Genomic DNA, 11,119 nt, shown 5'->3' on the forward strand with positions numbered 1-11,119 from the left:
TTAAATGTATTTTTCAGATTAGAGTTTACCAGGTCTTGGATGCTGAAAATATGCACTCCCCACAAAGTGTCCATCTGTTGGACAAGAAATTAGTTACGGTACACATGCATGGTTGGATAGTTTTCCGCGTAACAGAAGCTGTGAAGAAATGGTTGAACGGAACAGCAGAGAATCATGGTAAGTAGGATCTGTTAAAGTTATCTGAAGGTGTTTAATATAAGGGTGTTCTTAGAGCATGCCATGTCCTTGGATACTGCATCTGTAAACGACAGTAATATGTTTTACATCATCTTATCTTCGAAACTCATCATTCGGTCCTTAATACAAGGTATACCCGTCTTTAAAATTGCAAATCAGAATATTCCCACTTATTAAAATATTTTATATTATATATCACACCTAGCAAAGTTCCATGGCGAGGTTGCTATTTTTTGTACTTTAATTAGCATCCCATTTCATCATTCCAGTTACATTAGCAAACATCTGATATAAAAACAAGAGAAGCAATAATAAGAGATAATGAGAGGAGAATCTCATAAAAGGTATAAAAAAGCAGGTAAAAGCGCATCATGCTATCAAGTAAGAAGGAATTTAAAAATGGGTAATTGGATGGTTTTTAAAAACACTTTAAACCCATTAGGCAGTGCCTGTTTTTAGTTTTGTTTTATGTCCAGCCAAATTTTAAAATGTACCAGCAAGTAAGGTAAAAAGAACCATACAAGATATTTAACACAATAAAAATATTGCTGGTAGCATTGAAGAATGTATCTCACTCACATTAGTTAGAGTATTTTCAAGGTGAGTGAAAATTTCCAAGCTTGTCCACCAGTTCCTGACTGGCTGTTACGAATAAACCCATTCTTTATAACTTAAAAACTGGGTACAATAAAACTGTACAAATGTTGGACATGGCCTTTTGATTTGTACACTTGCAAACGTGGTACTTGTTTGAATTTGCCTGCGTTGCTGTACTATTGTGTGAAGTCTAACTATTCATTGGGATTATCAAAGCATTTTTCTCTGGTTAAATCAGAGAGGGTCACTTACCTTGTACTCATAAAAGAGAGTTTGGAAGTATGTAAAATAATGCTGCTCTTGTTGCATTAACTATTTCCTTCTCAATCGTACTTTCCTGGCCAGCTGCAAAACCTATTTTGTGACTAATAAATAAGTAAATTAGGCCAATTCTCATCTAGCAATTCCCTCCTACAATTATTTGGGTCTGGTCCTATTTTGTCAGGATAACATAGTTCCAAATGCATTTGGGTCTTTAAAATGTGAAATGCGTTTGATGTTTCTCTAATATTTTGTATGTGAAATTTTAGAAATGACCCAAATTTTCTCGACGTCGTTGCCGCCGGTAAATCGAGACTCACCTCCACGCGGTTGTCACCATTGACCTTAGTTGATTTCCTGCATGAATCAAGAAATAATACACTCTTTCTGAATCATTATTGTCCTATTAAACTTAGACATCCCCACACTTGACATAGTAGCATTGCAGTTTGCATCGGGCGCTCGCGATGCACATGCTTTGTAACAATCGACAGAAGGTCTGGCCCTGCTTCACTTTTAAAGCATTATTTTGTAAGATGTGTTCGTCATGCTCTTGTAAATAAACACAAAGGATATACCCTTTTCCCCGCCATCTTCCCGTTTCAACATGTGCAGATTAAAATTATTTCAACCGTCGTGACGGAACCACCGTCTACGATTGCCAAGCGTTAGCCTGATTGCAATCTTAACTTTTTTAAATACTAATCTACAAAACCGATACTTCACTAGCATTACAATTCCGGACAACCATGAAAGTTACCATGTGTGTGTTTTGTGGTACATCACAGCAAAACCTACCCGCACGCGGACGTAAAACAGAAATATACACAAAAGTAGCCTTATTGGCTATATAATGTTGAGGAAATTGGTGTTACGTGCCTTTCCCAGAGGCTCGGTTACAAGTCAAAACAGCATATAGATGGATATTGAAGAGCAGGAAAAAGTCTGTGCTGGATAATGAAGGTCAAGCAAACCAAGGATAAAGAGCGGAGACATAGATTTAATATTCAATACACGTATTGTTAATTGTGATGTTATCTCAGTTAGAGAATGTGTAATGTTTATACAATTATCAAATCTTTTAGCCACTGATTCTGTCCACAAGGTTGAAAGTGTATTTAGTGGTAAAAAGAAGTTGACTAAAACGAATTGGCAAGATTGTTGCGGTTTGGGGACCTATAGACGTAGTAATACCCATATCTGTGTTGCGGTTAGTTGAATGGGAGAGGAGGGGATGAATTTCGACAATCCTTTCATCCTAACTTTCAACATGGAAATGTCATTTGATTTTCATTACGCCCCGCGGACTGGCATGTATCGAGAAACCACATGTAATAAATGCTTGCCACAATTTATGTGTAAACACGTTGGCGGGAAAGTAACTCAACGTCAAAAACACAGTATGGGTTTTTATCGGAAGAATAGGTATTGCATGGGTTTTCTGCTAGGATCCCGAGGGGTTGCCAATAATACCGTACACCTATTACGGACTTTCTGTCAATACAACACCTGGGGCCGGTTTGTAACTCCCAACCATCTGTGACGATTGATTAAAAAGGCAGCCATACGGCTATGAATTTAAACAAGTGCCATCGAAATACTGAATGAATATTGAGGTACCCCGTATAGAGGCATTTATGTATTGCAAAAAGCTAGTAAACATTTTAAGAAAATTTTCTATTAAAGTATAATTTATGACAAGATGTCTCAAGTTGCGGGACAGCCTGGAGCACGCTTTTCTATGACGCTACGCGTCAGACATTTTTCGTGCATGCTTCTTTCGTCAGTAGCATGGAGTTATGATATAAATATGATTAATATTATAAAGAAGACTTCTGAGGATGCTGACTGTGGTTATGATTACAAGGTAAATTAGAAATTATCCATACGACAAAAATAGTTTCGTAAGTTTGGTGAAATTGAAGAAAGCTTGTTTCGGTTTACAAGGACAAAATTATAAGTCAGTCACTGACTTTAACTCGAAAAAAAGTGTGTTCGAAAATGTTAAAAATTGACATTGACCTGGGTTTTCTCTTTATTAAGATTCATATTATATTTGCTTTAAATTTGCGAAGTCCTTCAAATCTTATTGAACGGAAATGAAATTCGTGAATTCGTGACATACAGTAAGGAACAGGACAAACTTATGTAACATACATGTCATTTTTAAAGAATATGCCGAAGACATATCTATCTATCTATCTATACAGTCTGTCTGTCTGTCTATCTATCTATCTGTCTGTATGTTTGTCTGTCTCTGTCTGTCTATCTGACCGCCTATATGTCTCTCTGTCTATCTATGTATGTCTGTGTCTGTCTGTCTGCCTGTCTATATGTCTGTCTGTCTATCTATGCATGTATGTCTGTCTGTGTGTCTGTCTTCAGAAGGTTATGCTATAAATAGTTGCTAAACAGTTTTGTTTCATTAGGCTTAATTCATGTTACAGGGTATCTCAACCTTTGAGCCTTAACATATTTCCAACGAACAGCTCACTGTTATTCTCAGTGCTATGTTGGTAACTTAGCTCTTTGGGGCTAATAAGAAACATTACCATTCTCCATTTATATCAAATTGACTTCCATCCTGGTAGACTTTAATTGCTATAATACTTTAAAGACAAATACAATATTTTAACATTGAATTTGAATTTTGACAAATATATTGCTGTATTTAACATTTATAAAGTCCTCAACATAATGCTTTTTAAGATTTAATATTTTTAATTACTATGAGCCAAAAGGTGGGTCACTAACTCCTCTACTAATGGGAAGTTAATTAAAGAAAGCAGAGCATCTAACAAAATTGCGTATTTAAAGGTTGAATATTTGAAAAGCTTAAAAAAAATTATGGAGAGCAGGAAAAGGTTGAATATTTGAAAAGCTTAATAAGATTAATGGAGATGAGGAAAAGGTTGAATATTTGAAAAGCTTAATACGATTAGTGGAGAGGAGGAAAGGTTGAATATTTGAAAAGCTTAAAATGATTAGTGGAGAGGAGGAAAAGGTTGAATATTTGAAAAGCTTAATAAGATTAGTGGAGAGGAGGAAAGGTTGAATATTTGAAAAGCTTAAAATGATTAGTGGAGAGGAGGAAAAGGTTGAATATTTGAAAAGCTTAATAATATTAATGGAGAGGAGGAAAAGGTTGAATATTTGAAAAGCTTAATAATATTAATGGAGAGGAGAAAAAGGTTGAATATTTGAAAAGCTTAACAATTTTCATGGAGGAAAGGAAAGAGGTTGAAATTTATGTAACATACATGTCACTTTTAAAGAATATGCTGAAGACATATGTATGTATGTATGTATGCATGCATGCATGCATGCATGCATCTATCTATCTATCTATCTATCTATCTATCTATCTATCTATCTATCTATCTCATTGGGACCGCTCTGGTGGTCTAGTGGTTAGAGCGTCCGCCTCGGATGCGGGAGTTCGTGAGTTCGATCCCTAGCCGAGTCATATCAAAGACTTACAAAAATGGTACTAACAGCTGCCTCGTTTGGCGCTCAGCATTAAGAGGTTAGTGTTAGGACTGGTCGGCCTGGTGTCAGGATAATGTGACTGGGTGGGACATCATGCTACATGTCTGCGGCATGATGCCCCAGTGCCAAACATCACTTAAAACTGTTACACTGCAGTCATCGTAGCGATATGACGAAAAAATTGATAAAGCTACGTTTAAAATCCAAATCACACACACACACACACACACACACACATCAATTACATGGGAAGCCGGGGTACACAGTGGTTAGCGTGCTGTACTCACGACTGAAATAGTGCTGGTTGGAATCCTACCGACAGACGAGGTTGGCTACAGTGGTGTGTGTCTTTAAGCATCAAATATCATATTTATATTATTCTGCCGTAAAGCACCAAACCAAACAAGATTGCACTGGTGGTGAACGTATGTTTCTTGACATTGATAGTTTACATGATGGTCAAGACAATTTTAAGGATAAATGTTACAAATGGTCAAGGCGCTGTAGCATACATATATTTAAATTAGGAGGCAAGACGAGTTCTACACATGCTGAAATATTGTTGACCCTGTGCAATAATAACCCTTATAACATGCAGTTAAAAAGGTGTAAATGTTTAGTATCTGTGATCACGAGATATTTTCACTTACAAACCCTGATTCACAATCAAGTGCACACAGTCTTTCTTGGGATATGTGGATTTTTGTATGGCATTTTGTCTCTCCAGGGTTTTTGGTTACAAGTACGACTTTGAGGGGTCAACATATCGACGGCAACCTCCGGTTCGCGCAGAGGAAAACTCATCACGAAAGCAAGCAGCCAATTCTTGTCGTATACACAGATGACGGAAAACCAAGACGTCCAAGTTATATCTCTCCAAATGATGAAGGTAAGGCATATTGACGCAGTGTCACAAATACGGATAGTTTCGGTCCTACCTCCTTTTTCATTAGGTCTGAATTTTCTAAGACAGTTTAACGAGTGAAATATTCATACAGTTAGAATTCGTATGTTATCCCCATGCACCGAACAACTAGCCATGTTTCTGCCAAAATCATCGCTATGTATTCAGCGGAATAAGAGAGGTAGGCCGTGAAAGTCGTATGAATTTAGTCTATTAAGACTTGCTGAATACAGGAAACTGGAAAACAAGAAACTGTTTCCAAGCTAACTGACAACAAATTCAGAAGTTTCCTTTGCAGATCCATTTTTTGTGTGTGCTCTATTTAAGTAGTTACTCGCTGGAAACATTTTCCCCAAGAATTAAAAAAGTGACTTGCATTCCATTCCATGCATCTACTTGCCAAGATAAATGACACCCTAAAGCAACTAAGTAGCAAGTTATTATATAACGCGAATAGACTATTTGATAGACGCAACCAATATCAGTCTTTGCAGGTAAGTTTCAATTCTTGAGTTTTGTATGTTTCTTGTTTTGTTTACTTATTTTTTGTTGGGGGAGAGGAGAAAGGCATCCTCATATAGTGATTATGCACGTTATTACTGGTAGTAAATTTGAATGCCTCTTAAGAATATTAAAGGACGAGAGGTGGACAATACAGTTTCGTGTAAGTTGTCTCGCAAAGTAATGCAGACTTAAATATTAATTTGGCTTCTTCCAGCATGTTCTCTTGCTGGAGATTTATACGGTAGTTCATCTGAGTGGTGATTAAATTAACAGACTATATGATAAAGAAGGGAGTATGATGTTGTCTTTACTAATATGATTCGGAGAAAAATTTCAATTTGGTGTGATAGTGCTGATGATACTGTCGGGGAAAATGCACATTAGTGTAATTTGGAGACTTTCACTTTACAAGTTTTAAATCTTTATTAATCAAGGAAAGTGGCTGTGTTAAGACGAGTGACGCCATCGCCTGTGGTAACGATGATTTATTTGCCTCTTAGGCACGTATTAGCCGACTCTGCTGCCATAATGGAATTGGTTCTATTTAATCTTTCTCAAATTCTCCATAGAGAAAATCAAATTGTGATTGTATTTTTGAGGTATTAGGAGGGATTTACACATTTTTGATAATGATTAAATCATTTTTATGAGATTGCACTCTTTCAACATAGAATAGTTTATCCAGTTTGGTTTGATTTTGTGGAGTTTAACGCCATTTTCAGCACATTGTAGGCAACGTTCCCTCTAGGCAAATGGTATATGTGCGAGCTATGCGCACTACATTGAGCGATCATTACGGTGACGATCGGAGAACAATTCAGCTGCGCGGGGATGTCTTTTGCGCGGCCGCGCGCGCGCGCAGCTCCGAGGGAACGTTGATTATAGGTTATACTCTGCGGCCAGTGCATGTGGTGCAATAAGAACTCCGCAAGATCCACGAAAGAACCACCGAGTTACTGGCAAACATTCTCACAAACCCACATTGGTCGAGCGGAGAGTCCAGCTAAAGCAGAGAGCGGGACCCCTTAGTTATCTAATAATGGAATAAAACAATGTTTGGTTTATCAATATAATGGGTTCAGAAAGCAGGTTCATCGATATTTATTAAAATTTATTATTTTTTATTGACTTTTTTTTGGGGGGTGGGTGCGCACGGTGACGGACAGTGGTACTTTTGTACTGTTTCTACCATTTGTAGTTTGGTTTTGAAGGAGAAGGAAGCGAATACAGAGATGCATTTTTTTAATCAAACGCTATATGTAGCTGAATTATAACAAGTAGTAACGTCTCGCCAGCGCCCTCAACGACCAAAATCATTAACCTACATTGAAATATGTAAATTCTTTTACGGGAATCTAAATATATGTTATACATAAGAAAGAGTTGAGTTCCACTGGCTGTCAAGGTGTTAAAAATGGCAAATAGGTCTCAAATGTTAGATACTGAAAATTGTTTCAGAATTAATTAAGCTAGAAATATGGGAATGTATTCAACAAAGCCAAACACAAGAATACGTCCGAGTCACATGTTTAGTGTGTTTTTCTTTTAAAGACTTCTTAAAAATTGTTTTAAGTTCAGTCTGTATAAAGCTTAGGTTACATTGAAAAGATTATTTAGGCAAGATCTAGTCTCTCCTTATGAAGTCGTTACTTTAAGAACTTTATCGAAGTTTCAGAACAGAACAGGTGGAGAAGTGTGTGTGCGTGTGTGTGTGTGTGTGTGTGTGTGTGTTAGATGTTTAAGGTTTAAGGTAGCTTTAACAATTTTAGTCATATCGCTACGATGTCTGTAGTTAGCCAGTTTATAGTGATTTCTAGCACTGGGGCATCATGCCACAGACAAATAGCGTTTATGCCCCACATACATAGCATTATGTCCTAGTCAGTCACATTATCCTGGCACCAGGCCGATCAGTCCTAACACTAACCTCTTAATGCCGAGCGCTCAACGAGGCAGCTCTTAGTACCATTTTTACAAGTCTTTGGTATGACTCGACCGGGCTTCGAACCCTCGGCCTCATGCATCCGAGACGGATGCTCTTACTACTTTGGCCACCAGAGTGGTCCGTTGGAAAATTGTAAAGATTTGTGCGTCTTTTTACGACCAGACAGGCGTAATCTATAAGAATGCGTACAATCTTATTATCTACAACGAGAGGATTATTGATGCGTTTTATAAAAAGTGAATTGAAATAAACATAAGGAACTCTTGTATGAGCAAAGGTTTATCTCCTTTCCTTACTGTATAACAAACTTAATATAAAAACGGAACATTTTGTGAACAGTTCAAGGGAGTGATTGATTTAGTTAAATGTAATCCCCAATGTTAATCTGCTTTTGATCTCTCGTGCCTTTGTGATCAAGATAAAACCATAACCAATGGTGGTAGGCTCATTATCTGCTTTATGGTGACAATATATTTAATCAAGCTGAATAGAAGACATTGATTTATGACTGCTAGCTCGTCATACCGTCTCACTGGATTTCATGCAGTCTCGACTGATAAACCATCAGAAAAAAAGAACAATTTTCACAAATATCTCAAAGTTGGTTAAGAGTTAACGACCTAAGTGCTGAAATTCAGGTTACCATGACTATTACAGGAAAGCTTATGAACTCTTTCCTTTTTCTTTTATTCTACTTTTACTGAGTACCAGAAAATATAAGATGCTTGTTTTGTGATTTCAGATTACAAAGAACTTAAAGAAGACATACTGAAACATGAAAGAACAAGGAATAGCGAATTTCAGAACGCCATTCGATTACTGAACGAAAAAGAGCGAGAAGAATACGGCCATCCGTATTTTTTACAACAGAGACAGGAACAAAATGATTCATTATCAAGGAAGAAAAGGAATACAGACATTCTGGCCGAATCAGCAACAAATAAGCCAAAGCGCAAAAATAGTAAAAAGGAAAGAAAAGAAACAAAAAAGAAAAAACGAAAGGATAGAAAGAACAAAGATAAAAGAGCTTTAGACTTTCGGTATAGAAAGCAGCGAAGGAGCTGCGCACGTCATGAAATGTATGTAGACTTTGATGAAATAGGATGGTCAGGGTGGATTATATCTCCTAAGGGATATAATGCTTTTCACTGCAAGGGAGAGTGTCCCTTTCCTTTAGGACAAAGTCAGAAACCAACAAATCATGCCACTGTTCAAAGTATTGTTCATGCTTTGAGAGTAGGCAAGGATGTTTCGACGCCCTGTTGTGTCCCTAATAAACTGTATTCCATAAGTCTTTTATATTTTGATGATGATGAAAATGTGATTCTGAAGCAATACGATGACATGGTTGCTGCCAGTTGCGGATGTCACTGACAACACTGATGGAGAAAGTGGTTCTGTGAGGAGGATCTTCATTTTAGTGACTAACTCATGGAGTCAAAATCTTGGCTCACGGAAAGTAGTCAATGAAATCTGTGGTTTTCAGATGGATTCAATGTCGTCTCCGTCAAGTGAAAATTCAGATCATCCTTGTGATATTCCTATGTCGGCAAAACGGTGATAATTTTTTAAAATAATTTGTAAGCAAGGGAAGGTACCTCCAGAAGATTATATCTTGTATTCTGGTACAATTATGAAAGCTGGAAATAGGACGATGATTGGATTATATGCAGGACACAGCGACCAACAACAAAACACAAAATCTAAAATCCTTCAAATATCTTAAACTGCCTTCCTTATGTCATGCAATGAGCGTTTATGGAGATTTATTCCTAAATCGTGTCGAAAACAAGCAAAAATAATCATCACAGTGAAGACATAACGAAATTCGAAAAACTTTCTCTGAATTGGAGCTCTACACATTGAAAAGTTGTAGTGACTGAATAACCAGCGTAACTTAAGTCTTACGTGATGCAGTTGTTTTGCTTGAGAGAAAAAATACCCTAACTTGTTATCAAAATTGAAGTCTGTATTTGTTTCAACACGATAAAAGAATGACAAGGAAACCAGAGTTTTCTCAGCTGAAAATTATTTAGACAGTACCAGGACACATATAAGACACCCCTGTTTTGCAAGACCCGCTTCAATTATATTGATGAGTCCGTCGTTTATTAAGTCATAATATTTGCTTTCATCATTATTGTAGAACGAGAGAAAACCATTCAAGTATGGCTAACTGTAGGTGACGAGTGATACAATAATGTTTCTCTGTCTACTCAGAGACAGAACTGTACATACTCGAAAAGTAAAGATTTCTAGAACGCGAGATATGTACGCGTAACGGACAAGATGGCGAGACTTCCGCCAGATGACATTATGCCTGGAGACAAAATGTATGTGCATATTGTTGTATTGTATATTATCTGCAAATTATTGTTAGATATCATCCGATTCTTGCACTTTATATATATATATATATATATATATATATATATATATATATATATATATATATATATATATATATATATATATATATATCGTACATCTTACATGTATATGTGGTGCTCTGTGCTTCATGCCCATCCGTTTAAGTGAAATAAAATAATTCTTGTGAAAATTGTATGCAACGTTTTCATTTAATTGGTGTGTTGGAAATTCGACATGACAAATATACGTGTCAGCCAAATTCACAGTTCACGGTATTGTTTCCTCTAACTTTCTTGCTCTTTATTCTACAGATATAAACAGTTCAAAGAAAAGTAGAGCTTCTTTAACCTTTCTAAAAATGTTAATATTTCAAACGATAGATGAAATACTAAAGTATGCTTCGAGTAAATTTGGTTTCACTGTGAAAATTCGTAATATAGATTTGTCATCTTTAATTAGTCCTCATATCAGAGAGTATTGTATTCGGTGTCCCTGACATAGCCCTTGCATATTACCTTTTTTCAGTACTGGCTCGCATTCGTAAAATATATCAACCCCTTTTTTCTGCATCTTCACATATTAAAGTCACTTAAATATCGAAGAATGCAAGAATACCAATCACGCTCTCTCTACCTACCCTCATCTTTCTCTCCCTCTCTCTCTACCTCCAGTAAATTGCACTTTTGTCCTGTGTGTCTATATTTTGCGCATAATTTTTGACCACGTATTGATCATCGCGATGTCTGTTATGTAATTGTTAATCTGAGTAACAATACTGTTTTAATAGACACAATTTTATACGAAGAAAGAAACCGAAAGAAAAGCTTATTTAAATGACCAGACTTCATTGA

The 11,119-nt window shown here is 36.6% G+C and overlaps 1 protein-coding gene across 4 annotated transcripts in view; it reads left to right on the plus strand.

The window, feature by feature from the left end:
* Positions 1 to 10,461, plus strand: part of LOC149803606 (bone morphogenetic protein 2-like) — a 53,309-nt gene extending 42,848 nt beyond the window's left edge. For 3 of the 4 annotated variants that reach the window (XM_089953356.1, XM_089953358.1, XM_089953359.1), the window contains exons 3-5: positions 18 to 177; positions 5,273 to 5,434; positions 8,641 to 10,461. In XM_089953356.1, coding sequence (XP_089809482.1) covers positions 18 to 177; positions 5,273 to 5,434; positions 8,641 to 9,272 — 954 coding nt within the window. In that variant the 3' untranslated portion in view covers positions 9,273 to 10,461. The remainder of the gene's footprint in view (positions 1 to 17; positions 178 to 5,272; positions 5,435 to 8,640) is intronic. The other variant, XM_089953357.1, reaches the window with a different exon arrangement.
* The last annotated feature ends 658 nt before the right edge of the window (positions 10,462 to 11,119 follow it).

Source organism: Sinohyriopsis cumingii, chromosome 3 (genome assembly GCF_028554795.1).
Source record: "Sinohyriopsis cumingii isolate HCF-2022 chromosome 3, ASM2855479v2, whole genome shotgun sequence".
NCBI lineage: Eukaryota > Metazoa > Mollusca > Bivalvia > Unionida > Unionidae > Sinohyriopsis > Sinohyriopsis cumingii.